Genomic DNA, 16,487 nt, shown 5'->3' with positions numbered 1-16,487 from the left:
AGAGGCCCGCGTACCACAAAAAAAAAAAAAAAAAAAAAAAAAAAATTCTATTAGGCATACTTATTAAAACAGATAAATCTTAAGCTTATATTTTCAAAGCATCTCAGGTTTTAAATAACTGTATATAGGTTTTGATAAAGGATTGAATTTCTGAAAACTTGCACTTTATGTCTTTGTCTTAACAGAACAATGAAAATGAAACTGCCCTACACTGTGCAGCTCAGTATGGACACTCAGAAGTAGTTGCTGTTCTCCTGGAAGAGCTCATCGATCCTACCATCAGGAACAGCAAGCTGGAAACTCCTCTGGACCTAGCAGCCCTCTATGGAAGGCTTAGAGTGGTCAAAATGATCATCAGTGCACACCCTAACTTAATGAGCTGCAACACTCGAAAGCACACACCACTACACCTTGCTGCACGCAATGGTCACAAAGCAGTTGTTCAGGTGCTGCTGGAAGCAGGAATGGATGTGAGCTGTCAAGTGAGTCTTCTTTTAGCTATACTTCAAAAGCAATGGTGCTCTTGTTTTGCTTTGAGATACAGATGTTAAAACTTACAGGAAGAAATCTTACCATTTTTTAATTGGTCAAATGGTCTACATGTATCTTTGTAACTACTAAATTCAAAATACCCCACCACACCGCTGGGAAATATGAACAAATATAAGGCATAATCTCTAACCTCATTCTACCTTGAGGGCTATACACATGAAAAATTATTACTAGATGGCAGTTGTGTGTGGTCTCCTTAGTAATTGTTTCCTTTCTCCCAGTATCTAGCACACAGCCTGACATACGCCAGGAATTCAGTCCAGTCGAAGTTGAATGAATGAATGAATGAAAGGAACGAAATTCACTTTAACATTTTTGAGTTGTACTTTGTGTTTAATATGTTGACACATTTAGAATACAAATCTCACAGCTATCCTGTGGGATTGAGAGCTATTAAATTCCAGTACAGAGATGAGGAATCAGATTAAAAGACTAGGAAACTTGCCTAAGGATACATAGCTCGTAAACCCAGAATGTGAATTTAGACTTACTGATTAAAGTCCAGGCCTCTTTCCACAATAATGTACCTCTATACATTGCTAATAAAGGAAGGATGACTATGCTTAAGGGCAATAAGAAAAAAATTTAATGGGAGGTGTGATTTGAGTTGAGCTTTGAAGGACAGATAACATTTGGATAGGTTTTGTTTCTCCACAAGGAAAAGCAACTTGCTTTTGTTATCTGTCTCTTAGCCCTAATTCCAAGGTTAGCTTTTCTTTCTTTTTTTTTTTTTTTTTTTTTTACCATTTTCTCCTTTCATGAGTGTTTTTTTTTAGCCCCCAAGTCACTGGTAACATACTTACCAAAAAAAAAAAAAAAAAAAATTCTATTAGGCATACTTATTAAAACAGATAAATCTTAAGCTTATATTTTCAAAGCATCTCAGGTTTTAAATAACTGTATATAGGTTTTGATAAAGGATTGAATTTCTGAAAACTTGCACTTTATGTCTTTGTCTTAACAGAACAATGAAAATGAAACTGCCCTACACTGTGCAGCTCAGTATGGACACTCAGAAGTAGTTGCTGTTCTCCTGGAAGAGCTCATCGATCCTACCATCAGGAACAGCAAGCTGGAAACTCCTCTGGACCTAGCAGCCCTCTATGGAAGGCTTAGAGTGGTCAAAATGATCATCAGTGCACACCCTAACTTAATGAGCTGCAACACTCGAAAGCACACACCACTACACCTTGCTGCACGCAATGGTCACAAAGCAGTTGTTCAGGTGCTGCTGGAAGCAGGAATGGATGTGAGCTGTCAAGTGAGTCTTCTTTTAGCTATACTTCAAAAGCAATGGTGCTCTTGTTTTGCTTTGAGATACAGATGTTAAAACTTACAGGAAGAAATCTTACCATTTTTTAATTGGTCAAATGGTCTACATGTATCTTTGTAACTACTAAATTCAAAATACCCCACCACACCGCTGGGAAATATGAACAAATATAAGGCATAATCTCTAACCTCATTCTACCTTGAGGGCTATACACATGAAAAATTATTACTAGATGGCAGTTGTGTGTGGTCTCCTTAGTAATTGTTTCCTTTCTCCCAGTATCTAGCACACAGCCTGACATACGCCAGGAATTCAGTCCAGTCGAAGTTGAATGAATGAATGAATGAAAGGAACGAAATTCACTTTAACATTTTTGAGTTGTACTTTGTGTTTAATATGTTGACACATTTAGAATACAAATCTCACAGCTATCCTGTGGGATTGAGAGCTATTAAATTCCAGTACAGAGATGAGGAATCAGATTAAAAGACTAGGAAACTTGCCTAAGGATACATAGCTGGTAAACCCAGAATGTGAATTTAGACTTACTGATTAAAGTCCAGGCCTCTTTCCACAATAATGTACCTCTATACATTGCTAATAAAGGAAGGATGACTATGCTTAAGGGCAATAAGAAAAAAATTTAATGGGAGGTGTGATTTGAGTTGAGCTTTGAAGGACAGATAACATTTGGATAGGTTTTGTTTCTCCACAAGGAAAAGCAACTTGCTTTTGTTATCTGTCTCTTAGCCCTAATTCCAAGGTTAGCTTTTCTTTCTTTTTTTTTTTTTTTTTTTTTTACCATTTTCTCCTTTCATGAGTGTTTTTTTTTAGCCCCCAAGTCACTGGTAACATACTTACCTTCCAGAGATCCATTTGGTTCCTGTCAGATTACAACTTTTCTCCCCTATGTATTGGTAAGTTATTGCTGCATAATAAACTGTACCAAAATTTAACAGCTTAACACAATAACCATTTATTTAGTTTATAATTCTGAAGTTATGGTTTAGTCTTAGCTTATATGGGCAGTTCTTTTGTCCTGACGGGGCTCTCTCATGTGTCTTGGGTCAGTTGTAAATCAATTAAGTGTCTGTGCTTCAGGGAGTGACTGGCTGTTACCTGGGGGTAATGGGTGAGACTGCTATGTGTCTTTCATAATCAAGCAGGCCACCTTGGGCTTGTTCACATGGTTGAGAGGGAGAGAGAGAGAGAGAAAGAGAGAGAGAGAGAGAGAGAGAGAAACAGGATTATACAAGGCCTCTTGAGGTCTAGCTTTGGAACAAACATATTGTGTCTTTTGCCATGTTTGATTGGGCAATACGTCACAAAGGCAGCCCAAATTCAACGGGTAGGAAAACAGACTCTACCTTTCAATTAGAAGAGGGTGTGAATTATGAAAGGGGTGTGAATACCCAGAGGCAATAAATGCAGACAGTTTTGTAAACAAATCTACACATTCAAGGTGGAATTAGCACTCAACTGTGAGGTTATTTTCCTAGGAGTTGTTGAGGTTGAATACTGTGTCTCTCAGGTTTTTTGTTGTTTTTGTTTTTTTAAGTTTTAAAAATCCTAGGCCTTCTAATCCTAGGTTTCAGGCTGACTCCCTGAATCAGAATTTTCCTTAGACCTTTGCCTGTGTTATTTAGTTGTTTAGATATTTGTAATATCTTTTCTATATTGCTTATTCTACTTTGGCAGCCTTGAAAATAAGCACAAGAATTTTTTTTTAGCCCTCATATTTAAGAAAAAAAAACTTTGCTTGCAAAAGGGTATTGAAATGAGATAGATACATGTTTACTATTTATTATAGGTGACTAACAAAGTTACTTTTTTAAAGTATGTTTAATGATAAGCTAGATGTTTATTGTCTAAATGTTGAATTTCTCTAATCTAGATTTATTGCTTTCATTAACACTTCTGGAATATTTCTAAACTTTATTGCACAGATTGCATTATAACCAAGGACTTTAACTATGGCTGTTTGAGATCAATAATTCACTTTATGTTCCATGACTAGAAAAGTAAGAGTTCAGATTCAATTTTATAAATTTATATTTTTTATACAAAACACTGTATTTTGTGCTTTTGGAGAATTAAAGATAAAAAAGATCTGTGCCCAAAATTTGGTGGAGAACACGAAAACTTGCAAGAATAACTCCTGTTACATGACATATTAAAATAAATGCTAGGACGAAGTGCTATGAAGATATAGGTGAGAAAAATATAGATTTAAAGAGGGAGAACTTGGGAAGACATTGAAGAGTGATGTTTGAAGAAGACCTTGAAAGTCTAAAAGGACTTTGAATTTTAGGTGTAATTTAGCTTGCACATGTGCATTATTTGGCTAAAATAGTGTTTTAAAATGTTGAATTTTAAATACTTCCCGATGGGGTATATACCTTCTAAGATCTCAGCCTCTCTCTATGATTCATTCCTTTAGATTTTTCTACTTGACCTCTGATAGCATTTGGTTTTGTTACTCACAAATCAGATGAAAGGGACACAGTATGTTCAGAATACGTGAACACTTAATCAGAAGCATCAGGGCAGGTACCCGAGCCGGATGGGCAACATTTTGATTGCTCTACCTCTTTCACTGATGCTCACTCTATGATTTCATCTTGAAGGTTCCAGGAAGTAGAGCTGACAACATACTTCTACAATACATCTCAATGACTTGACTCTTCCATTAGATATAGTTAGCCTTAGTTGATTTTTTGTTTTTATTATAATTGCTTTGTTCATATAAAACATTTTTTGGCATCTCATTACCCTTTTTTTATGATTAAATTTTTTATGTTATTCAAATTAACTGTCACCTAGGTTTACCATCAGATTCACTATAACATTTTTTTTTTTTTTTTTTTTTTTTTTTTTTGTGGTACGTGGGCCTCTCACTGTTGTGGCCTCTCCCGTTGCGGAGCACAGGCTCCGGACGCACAGGCTCAGTGGCCATGGCTCACGGGCCCAGCTGCTCCGCGGCATGTGGGATCTTCCCGGACCAGGGCACGAACCCATGTCCCCTGCATCGGCAGGCGGACTCTCAACCACTGCGCCACCAGGGAAGCCCTACAAATATTTTTAAATGCAGCATTTATGTTTGTACTTTTTGTAGAAGTTTTGTTTTCTGCTTCATTTCTTTCTGAGCAATTTTGAATTATAACACCTATTTGAGCTAGTGAGCAAAATAATTTAATTCCTATTTGGTTGAATTTCATAGTATATATTTACTTATAAATCCTTTAGCATTAAAAATTTCTTAATAAAGAGAATCAATCATATTAAGATATTAAGAAAGTAGGGTTTAATTGGCAAGATTCTTTTTAAATTAGCAATTATTTCTATGGATTTCAAACCTGATTTTGGGTAACTAGGTGGTGATAGTGTCATATTATGCTAGTGCTTTAACTGTGTGTGTTTCTCTTATTAAAACTCAAAGAGTTAAAGCACTAGCATAATATTAAGAAATTGGGTTTTATATGAATGTAAAAGGAAAGGAAAGGAAAATTACAGAAAATTAATAGTAAAGAGTACAAGTTAGCATGCTAGGAGCTGTTAAGGTGCAAAGCTGAGTAAGGTACAGTTTTTGCTCTCAAAGTGTTTACAGTGGCAGGAGAAATATGTGCCTAAATGGATAGATTACATTTTAATAATCCATTTACTCTTTTTTCAAAAATTATTTATTTATTTATTTATTTATTTTTGGCTGCATTGGGTCTTCATCGCGGTAGGCAGACTTCTCATTGCGGTGGCTTCTCTTGTTGCGGAACACAGGCTCTAGGTGCGCAGGCTTCAGTAGTTGTGGCACGTGGGCTTCAGTAGTTGTGGCACGTGGGCTTCAGTAGTTGTGGCATGTGGGCTCTAGAGTGCAGGCTCAGTAGTTGTGGCGCATGGGCTTAGTTGCTCCGTGGCATGTGGGATCTTCCCGGGCCAGGGCTCGAACCCTTGTCCCCTGCATTGTTAGGCAGATTCTTAAGCACCGAGCCACCAGGGAAGCCCAAAACGAGAAGATTGCACTTACTCTTCTACTTCCTGAGATGATTATTTTAAAATTTCTCCTCTTTTCCGAAAACTTCAACACTTCCTTCATTGTCATACCTCTGTGATTACGACTTTGCTTTTATTTCACTGAGATAACAGAAACAATCACATATTCTCACCTCCACAGTTGCCAATATGTGTATATTTGCTTTCCTTCCTTGCTTTAAATTAACTTTCTAGGTTTATATCTGAGGCTAACTTCTCTACTTGTGCATTGGCTCCTATCCCCTCTTATTGACTTGGGATACATTGCTCTGGCAAATATTCCCTCTTTAATACAATGTTTTCCCCCTCTTAACTGCATTATTTCCCAAAGGACGCAAAGATGTTGCAATATTTCCCATCTTTAAAAAACCCTGTCCTTTGAACCTGAATTTTCCTCTAGCTGTCTTCTTCTTTCTCTGATCCTCTTTATGGAAACATATTTATTTATTTATTTTTAAATAAAATGAAATTTATTGTAGCCTTAATGCACATAATAAAATGACTTACAAGCAATTTTGTTAGCAGTAGCTAGAGAATGGGTAGCTGACCATTCTGGTGAATGTAGTGGTAATCCCACACCTGGTCATTCTTGTCATGTTTCTAAAAGAGCCCCCTGCAGAGATCTACCTTGCTGACTACAGGTGAAATTAAAGAAAATATTCTAGAGGAAGTAATACCCACAGGACTTTAAAAAAAATGGCAAAATATTTAGAAAGACTTGTTTTTACTCATATCAAATTCTTTCCTTCATCTCTCTTGAAACCATTCCAACTCTATTACTCTTTTAAAATTCTTCGTTTTTTCCTTTGGTGAAGGTAACTAATGACTGCCATATTGTTAGATCGATAGCCAGTTCTTAGTCCTCATCTTACTTGATTTATCGTCAGCATTGACAAAGTTGATCTCTCCCTTCTCTTTGAAACACTTTTTTCTTTTGACATCTGAGATGCCACTCTCTCTTGTTTCTCATGTAGTTCACTGACTATTCCTTCTCAGTATTATTTTAGGTTGAGCCAAAAATTTTGATTGCCTGCCATTCAGTGTTGCAGCTAGATAAATCTGCAAGGCCTTATGAACCTGTTATCGCTAGTTGCTTAAGAATTAAGTCTTTCTGTTTTCTGTCCTCTTTTGTATATTCATACTCCTTTTTCCTGAGCCAGCCTTTATTTTCATTCCTTCCCAATGAACCTTTACGTTGGAACTCTGTAACTCTGTTACTGTCTCTTAGCTATTGCCACAATACTGCTGTAGGATAAGCACAGAAATCTCAGACATTCATAAGCAGTAGCATTTTTTTCCGTTCTTAAGTTACAGGTCAGCTGGGGAAGCTTTGTTTTATGTTGTAAGTTAGTCTGGGCAGCTCTGCTCCGTGTGTTTATTCTCTTCCTCCTGGGGCTAGCCAGGACATGGCCTAAGCCCAACCAAGCAAGCACACTTTGGGCCTCTGCTTGCATCATGTTAGCTATCATCCATTGGCTAAAGCAAGTCACAAACCAAGCTCCAAATCAATGGGTAGGGATATATACTCCACCCACATAAGTGCAAAGAGCTGCAGTGTTGTATGGCAGAGGGCATGCAATAGGAGGGACTAATAATGTTATCTGTGACATCCCTATTCTGTGGTTAACAGTTCTCATCTTCCTGATCTCTAAGCATCTGAGTCTCCCAGGTCTTAGTACTTAGACCTCTTTTCTTCTCTGTCTTTACTTACTTCCTAGTTGGCCTCATCCAGTCTCTCGGCTTCAAATGACATCTTTATCTAACAATAAAAATTTTATTTATTCATCCTGGACCTTACCCTAAACTCTAAATTAGGTGTCTGCTGGACATATCTATTGGATGCTAATGGGCATCCAAACTCAGCATTTCAAAAACTGAGTATTTAGCCTCCATAACCCCTTCTCCCCAAATTTGTCCATCTTTCAATATTTCCCATTTCAGCAAATGGTAGCTCTGTCGTTCTAGTTGTTTGGCCCCAAAACTTTAGGGTTTCTTCACATTTTAATTTAGTTCTTCATCAGATTTTATTGGCTTTGTGCTCAAACTATATCCAGAATTTCAGTACTTTTCATTCCCTTCACTACTACCACCAGAGCCCAAGTCTTGATTATCTCTTGCCTCCTAACTGGTTTCCCTGCTTCTTCCTTTGCTTCTGTATTAGTCTGCTTGGGCTACTATAACAAAATACCATAGACTGGGTGGCTTAAACAGCACACATTTGTTTTAGCACAGTCTGGAGGCTAGAAAGTCCAAGATCAAGGTTCTGGCCAGTTTGGTTCTTGGTGAGAGCGTGCAGATGGCTGCCTTCTCCTGTGTCCTCAAACGACCTTTCTTCTGTGCACAAATGGAGAGAGAAGGAGAGAGCTCTCTGATGTTTCCCCCTCCTCTTATAATGACACCAATCCCATAAAATTGGGTTCCCGCCCTTACAACCTCATTTAACCTTAATTACTTCTGTAAAGTCCCTATCACCAAATACGGTCGCATTGGGGTTTAGGGCTTCAACATATGAATTTGGGGGGGACACAAACATTCAGTCCATAACAGACTCCTTCAGTCTATTTTCAACAAAGCAGCCATAAGTGATCCCATTAAACTAAATCAGGTTATATCACTCTTCTGCTCAGAAACCTTCACTGGTATTCCAGCTCACTTGGAACAAAAGCCACACTCCTTACAGTGGCTGACAGTGTCTTATCTGACCTAGTCCCACTCTCCCTGAAGCTACCTCCTGCTACTCTTTGCCATTTTCATATAGTTTCAGCCACAGTGGCCTCGTTGCTCTTGCTGGAACACACTGTGTGTGCTACTACCATAAGGCCTTTGCCTTACTAACCTGCATGACTTCCTCCTCTACTTTCTTCAGGTATCTGCTCAAATGTCACCTTAATAGGGAGGCCTTCCCTGATCTGTCTCACTTACCACCTTAGCAACTCCGTTTCCTTTCCCCTAGTTTCCCTTTCAGGAGACCATATCCCCTCCAGCCTTCTGAGGAGAGGATACCAGGCACATGCTACATCAACAAGAAAATTTGTTCCCTACTCTTATGGAGTTGAGAGCCTGGGTGCAAAGACAGAAAATAAACATATAAACAAACAAAAATTACAAATTGCAGTAAGTGGTATAAAGGAAAAAAGCAGGTTCTTGTGTTTGAGAATGAAGGGTTGGGGAAGTCTCTCTTAGGATGTGCCACTTAAATGGTGCTAGCTCAGAGAAGTGAAAGATGAAGCCATGGAAACAGATGGGTTTACAAGAAAGAGACTATGTGAGAGAGAAGAAGCTGAATAAAGACTGTTCAGGTAGTTTCTGGAAAAGAAGTCTGTAAAGAAGCAGTTAGTTACAAGAGGAATGCCAAGACAGTACAATTATAATAATCAATTCATCCACTCGCCATGTATTTATGGAGTGCCTGCTCTGTGCCAGGCATTGCCTACTATGTGCCAGAGGATATAGCAGTAACAGAATAGGCAAAAATTTTGCCTTCAAAAGGAAGATGATATTTAACAAAGTGTGGAGTAAGGATAAGTGAGATATGGGGTAGAAGCTTGAAATCATAGCAGGTTCACAGGAAGTTTCTATGGTTGTTTGCTTTGGTAGATAGTGAAAAGGTATGTGTTTTTATGGAGAGTGGAAGGATCCAATGAAGAGACTGAAATTGAAGATGCAAGAAAATGGTGAAGATACTTCATGAGCAAAATTCAAGAAGCAGAAAATGATAGAAAAAAGAGCACAAGTGGAGGATTAGCTTTTTTAAAAAATTTTTTATTGGAGTATGGTTGCTTTACAATGTTGTGTTAGCCTCCACTGCACAACAAAATAAATCAGCCATACACATACAGATATCCCCTCCCTTTTGGACTTCCCTCCCATTTAGGCTACCACAGTGCATTAGGGAGAGTTCCCTATGCTATACAATAAAAATATGGAACACTTCATGAATTTGTGTGTCATCCTTGCACAGGGGCCATGCTAATCTCTGTATCGTTCCAATTTTAGTATATGTGCTGCCAAAGCGAGCACGAGGAATAGCTTTAATTAGGGGAATGGATGCTTCCTCTGAGACAGAAGTGAAGGAAGATAGGAAAGGTAAAGACATTGGCCAGAAGTCCCTAGTTAAATAGGAGGAGAGGGAGAGATGATCTTTAGAATAAGAGAAATGGTATTTCTGAGTTTTTTGAAGACACATCCTTTTTCTCCTATGCCATTTCCACCCCAAGTCTAAACCTATTTATAACTTTCAGCTATTCTTCATATGATGTTTTTCTAGATTCTTGTTGTGGGATGTTCTTCTCTGGACATATTCCAATCTGTTGATGTTCCTGTGAAAGTTTAGTATCCACGCTTGAACACAATACTCTGGATATAGTCTAGCTAATGTAGGGTACAAAGGATCTGTTGCTTCTCAAGTTGTTTAGACATCATTTATTCATTTACAAAGGCTAGGATGTTCTTATCTTTTAAGTTCTTACCTTTCATCCCAAGAGATGCCCACAGGGCTAACTGGTACCAGCCAGGGCATCAGGGGTTGTTACTTCTGTATTAAATGCCATTCTCATTGGCTTTTCTTCTTTTTTCTCTATCAAGTTTATCTTTACTAACTGGTTGTTACTTCTTTTGGTAGTGGGTCTTGTTTCTCAATAGTTTTTATTTCCCCTGCTACCTGTGCTATTTTCTGTACTGATCATCATCACAATCCCACTTTATATCTTTGTTCTATTTATTTTCTCCTTTAACAAAAAATTGGTCTTCCTTTATCTGGTCATTCTCTTTTGCAAGCTTCAGAAGGGCTATGGTTAGAGTGTTAAATTTGGAAGGGGGAACCAGTGCAGGCAAACTGACATCTTCACATCCCCTTTCTGTCTGCTGTTTTGGCACTCTTAGAATACATAACCCAAAAAGCCATTTTGAAACATCTAGAGGTTTTGGATAAAATATAACAAAGATCTCTTTAAATGCATAATTGAGCTTTTATCTATAAAGGAAATACATACAGCCAAACCAAAAGGGAAGCTAAAACCCAGGGCTTAAAAATAGGAACATTCTTTTCTATATCCTCTCCCCTTTTCCTACCATTTGTTTTTCTCAGTTTTGGTGCTACTGAGGCTTACCTTTAATAGCCATTTCCAATTGGAGAGAGAATTTCTTTTGCTTTTATCAGCAATTCAGCATTAAGATATATATCATGTCATTTCTTCTCACTAAGCTGTTTTCATCACTAATTGTGATTGGAGGTTTCTTTTTTTCCCTGAAATGTGCTAAGACGTTGCGAGTGCTTCATATCTGTTTACTGGATAAATATTGAAGTGTTACTGTATTATCAACTGCATAATTGTCTATTCAGAAACTATGTTTATTTTAAATGATTAATTTTAAAGAAATGGAGAAATTTGATCCATTGGAAAAGCAGGCCCCAAATTTGGGGTTCACCTATTTTAGTGTTATTTCTTTCTTTTTTTTTTTTTTTTTTTTTTTAGGGGCACCGAGGGCTGTGGGCCCATTTGCTCCTGCATCCACAGCCAGTGTCAGCACTCTCCTAAGACTGCCTTCTTTTTTATTTATTTATTTATTTTGTCTGCGTTGGGTCTTTGTTGCTGTGTGCAGGCTTTCTCTAGTTGCGGTGAGCGGGGGCTACTCTTCGTTGTGGTATGCGGGCTTCTCATTGCGGTGGCTTCTCTTGTTGCGGAGCATGGGCTCTAGGTGCGTGGGCTTCAGTAGTTGCAGCACGCAGGCTCAGTAGTTGTGGCACGTGGGCTCTAGGGCATGTGGGCTTCAGTAGTTGTGGCACATGGGCTCAGAAGCTGTGGCTCGCGGGCTCTAGAGCGCAGGGTCAGTAGTTGTGGTGCACGGATTTAGTTGCTCCATGGCACGTGGGATCTTCCCAGACCAGGGATCGAACCCGTGTCCCCTGCATTGATTGGCAGGCAGATTCTTAACCCCTGCTCCACCAGGGAAGTCCTAGTGTTATTTCTTTGTATACATTCCACTTGCTTGTAGAATGTTTTAGACTAAATATTATTTCATGAGAACACAGGTTTTCAAGGTTTGGCCAATTGTGGATTGTGGATTTGGGGGAGAGTGCTGAGGTGAACAGAATGGTAGTAAGTTAATTTGAATGAGACTAGTAGATGCTGACTCAAGGTAGAGGATGATAAATTACAAAATATTATGGAATTAACCTATATTTTGAAAAGGAAAAGTCTATAAATTTGACCTATTTAAATTTTATACTATTTGTGATAATACTGGGATAGCAGTAAATGGTTCCTAGTTCCACTGTTTCCCTTAAGTTTATGAGAACGATCCATTCCATTTTGACAATTCTCACATTCTCTTACCAAAGAAGCTAATTACATCAACCATGGGTTTAGGAAGATTGACTAATTTTTACAGTCCAAAAGTATAGTTGTACTGTACTGTTGGACAGTACAAACAAAAGTATAGTTGGACTGTACTGTACAGGCAGATTCTTAACCACTGCGCCACCAGGGAAGTCCATTATCTTTTTTTTTTGTTTCTACTATTTCTTACTCATAGTGCCTTATTTCCTTTCATGTTCAGTGGTTTCTAAATTTGAATTTGTGTTTTTTAGAGCTTTAACTCTTGGAACTCTTGGAGGCCTGAGTTTAAAGTGTATTTTTTCAGAGAGGATTTATATCTGCTTCTGCTAAGCATTTATGTCTACTTCTGGTACTACAAACCCAAATCACTTTATTCTACATTTTTGGCTCTGAGGGGCACAGAGATTGTGTTAGCTTTGGCCTCAAACCCTTGTGAGGACAGATTTGTGGTTAGGAATTCTTAGAGCAGTGGGATTTATTTCTGTCATTCTAATCTGTTTAGAGCTAAAACCTTACTTTCCCTCTCTGCAACAGATTTTTGTAACAAGTTTTTAATTTTTATTTTATTTTTTTTTACTGAGGCTGTTGTTCTTTGGGGGTTTTAATTTTTGTAGGAGTCCTTGATCTATCCTCTCAGCTTGCTTGGGCTTCAGACTTTGTCTCCTGCTCCCCTCCCAGTCCCACCTTGGTTAAAGCCCAGGTACTAATCTATCAGGGATTGGTAGATTTCCTTGAACAAATTCTTCCAGTGCTCAATGCCTGGATTCATACTTTCTGTCCCTCATTCCCTTCCCCAGGCTCTGAGGAATTCCATTTTCCTTTTCATCTCTATATTTAAAATATTGTTTAGTTTTTCAGAATTTTAAGGTGTGCTATTCCAGGAAGGGTTTTTCTAACATTAAGTCCAAACTTTTGTGAAAATTTGAAGGAAATCAAATTAGTAGTAAGAAAGTTGGTTGAAAGACATAGAATGAGAGTGAGAAAATTAGATTATTTCAAGAGATATTTTTTAGGGAGTGAAAAAAATTAACTTTTTATGCCACACATTGAAACATTGTTTTAAGGAGCTGCATAAGTTTTTACAGTTTCATTTTCCTTCCGTATAGTGCTATATATATTAATAAATTATTTTATTTCTATTTTTATTAGTGTCTATACATATCATACCCAGAAAGTTATAAATCAAGTGCATTTCAGTTATGCGTTTTTGGCAATAAATTCAGATCACGTTGATAGATCTTCAGTGGTCCTCAAGCCTCCTTAACAATGAATGCATTTATAAACCATTTTATACTGGGTTAATTATACAATAAGATTTTATTAATTAAAAACATTTTTACATTATATATTATTTTATAGTGATATTTCTTTTTTGTATTGAGATGAAAATCCCATACTAGAGATTACTTTTAGTACAAGAGGACAAAGTTGCCATAATGACACTTTTCAGTTTAACACACAGAGACATGTGCACATACTAAGGACCTGGTAGACATTTTAAAATTCTTGAGAGGAAAAAAAAATTTTTTAATGTATAGCTGAAAAAGCTTCCTCTTTGAAATCTTCCTTGATCTTCCTCAAGGCAGAAACCAATCTCTCCCTGCAATACTCACAAATTCTTGTCTTCTATGTTATGTTCCTACCTTCTTCTACCTTTTGCCCCCCAAATAATTCTTAAATGTCTACATTTTTTTTTTTTTTTTTTTTTTTTTAGTATGCGGGCCTCCCTCTGTTGTGGCCTCTCCCGTTGCGGAGCACAGGCTCCGGACGCGCAGGCTCAGCGGCCATGGCTCACGGGCCCAGGCCGCTCCGCGGCATGTGGGATCCTCCCAGACCGGGGCGCGAACCCGGTTCCCCTGCATTGGCAGGCGGACGCGCAACCACTGCGCCACCAGGGAAGCCCCAAATGTCTACATTTTTGAGGTACTTTTTTTCTAGGCATTGGTGATACCATGATGAAAAAAATAGATGTGGTCTACATTTCCACTAAACTTACAGTTTATAAAAGGAATAGACAATCACATAACATTATAATGTAGTACTGTAAATGCTATGATGAGGAAGATTAGATTGATGTGGAACACACAGGAAAAGTGCTGGACTTTAGGGGCAAGCAGTATCTTCCTGAGTGAAATTATATTAAAATGAAGAATTTGACATGTAGTATAGGTCTGTGGTTCTCAATTATACTCCTTAGACCCTTATTATTACCTGGGAACTTGTTAGAAATGGAAATTTTTGGGCCTTATCCCAGGCTACTGAATCAGAACTTCTCACGGTGGCACCCAGAACTGATTCATGCTGAAGACTGAGAGCTGGTGGTATAGGTGATGGTGAGATAAAGAGGGCTAGGAGTTAGATCCTGCCAGACCAGCTTTTGAGATCCTTACAGAAGAACACAGAGAATGATACTAATAGAAAAAAGTTTAGTATGCTTGGAGCATAAAAAAGGTAGAAGGTCTGGGGAGAGTTGGGATGGGCAAGAGAGAATACGGAAAGGAAAGCAAGAAGAAGATTGTCCAGGTTTTGTAAGCCATGTTAAATTGTTTAGATTTCATTTACCATTAATATTTATTTGTACATCTGTTTCCTCTGATAGAATGTAAATATACAAGGGCCAGGATCATATTTCCATACCTCAGAACATCCCTCAACTGTTCTTGGTACAGAGTTGGTATTAATGCATGCTGAACTGAGTGAACTCATTGGATATTCACAAAAGCCTTGTGAGGTAGACATTAGTACTCTATATTTGAGAACTAAGAGAAGGTGAGTGGCTTACCAACATAACAAGGTCAAATGGCTACACAGAAGCAGAGGTGTTTCACAAATTCAAGCTTTTGGGTTTTGTTTCTAGAATCTCTTCTTTTCTTTTTTTTTTGTGGTATGCGGGCCTCCCTCTGTCGTGGCCTCTCCCGTTGCGGAGCACAGGCTCCGGACGCGCAGGCCCAGCGGCCATGGCTCACGGGCCCAGCCGCTCCGCGGCATGCGGGATCCTCCCGGACTGGGGCGCGAACCCGGTTCCCCTGCATCGGCAGGCGGATGCGCAACCACTGCGCAACCACTGCGCCACCAGGGAAGCCCCTAGAATCTCTTCTTTATTTCACACTACCTTTCTGTCAGAGTGCTAAGATTACAGAGAATATGTATGAATACATAAAATGACAGAATTTTTTAACCTAAGCATTCCTAATGCAACTGTGCTTCTTTTTCCTTCTTTTTTTTTTCCAGACAGAAAAAGGGAGCGCACTTCACGAAGCAGCTTTGTTTGGAAAGGTAGATGTTGTGCGAGTTCTCTTAGAAACAGGTAACTATCATGATTCTCCATGGAACTTATCTTGATTCTCCATAGGGCTTATCTTGCCAAAAACTATTTGTATTTCAGGAGTAGACAAAGGAAAATGACACATTTTTTTTTTTCTTGACAATCACCCTTATTTCTTACCTTCACTCTAAATCGCAGGTACGTATTCATACCATGTAGAATTGAGCCTCAATGTTTAGGAAAAAAAACTGATAAAAATGTGTACCTTCCTTTATTCAGTAGATACTTTAATAAAAAGCTTTTAGAAATTATAATTTTATACATTTAAATCACATTAAAATAGAAACTACCAAAAAGAAAAGGAAATCTCTGCCTTCTATAGGAGGGTGGAACTGATCCCTGTGAAGTTAAGATAATTGCTTGGTTTATTAAAGAACGTACTACTACTTTCCCTAGGTTTGTTTTTTTTTTTTGGTGGTACGCGGTCCTCTCACTGTTGTGGCCTTTCCCGTTGCGGAGCACAGGCTCCGGACGCGCAGGCTCAGTGGCCATGGCTCACGGGCCCAGCCGCTCCGCGGCATGTGGGATCCTCCCGGACCGGGGCACGAACCTGTGTCCCCTGCATCGGCAGGTGGACTCTCAACCACTGCGCCACCAGGGAAGCCCCCTAGGTTTTTATATTGTGAATAATGGTAAGCAGAAATTAAAGTTCCCTGTCCTTAACGTAAATTCTCCTTCTAGTTACTTCATCAACTGAGTAGCTATTGTTTGTTAAGCTGCAGTGATTTAAAGGGAACCTTTTAGAGGGAAAGCTTTGAAGGAAGAACAAAGTAGGCTTATTTGTCTCCATATGTATATTATGATTGAAATAAAATTGGAACTGAGGTCAGATTTTTTTAAGATCAAAAGGCGTGGATAATGGAGAGGGTGTGGAGAAAAGGGAACCCTTTTGCACTGTTGGTGGGAATGTAAATTGATACAGCCACTATGGATAACAGTATGGAGGTTCCTTAAAAAACTAAAAATAGAATTA

At 38.5% G+C, this 16,487-nt stretch overlaps 1 protein-coding gene and 1 non-coding gene across 7 annotated transcripts in view; one reads left to right on the top strand and one right to left on the bottom strand.

Moving 5' to 3' along the window:
- The window catches only part of ANKS1B (ankyrin repeat and sterile alpha motif domain containing 1B), a 1,202,038-nt gene that overhangs the window by 210,788 nt on the left and 974,763 nt on the right, over positions 1-16,487 (top strand). For all 6 annotated transcript variants that reach the window (XM_024127226.1, XM_024127225.1, XM_024127224.1 and 3 more), the window contains exons 4-5: positions 186-482; positions 15,421-15,496. In XM_024127226.1, coding sequence (XP_023982994.1) covers positions 186-482; positions 15,421-15,496 — 373 coding nt within the window. The remainder of the gene's footprint in view (positions 1-185; positions 483-15,420; positions 15,497-16,487) is intronic.
- LOC112065921 (U6 spliceosomal RNA) lies at positions 9,768-9,871 on the bottom strand. Its single transcript, XR_002892317.1, has one exon. It is a non-coding gene; the product is annotated as a U6 spliceosomal RNA (small nuclear RNA).

The sequence above is a fragment of the Physeter macrocephalus genome, chromosome 6, assembly GCF_002837175.3.
Source record: "Physeter macrocephalus isolate SW-GA chromosome 6, ASM283717v5, whole genome shotgun sequence".
NCBI classification, from domain to species: Eukaryota; Metazoa; Chordata; class Mammalia; order Artiodactyla; family Physeteridae; genus Physeter; species Physeter macrocephalus.
Note: the sequence above shows the minus strand (reverse complement) of the source record. Positions and strands in the feature narration are given on the sequence as shown.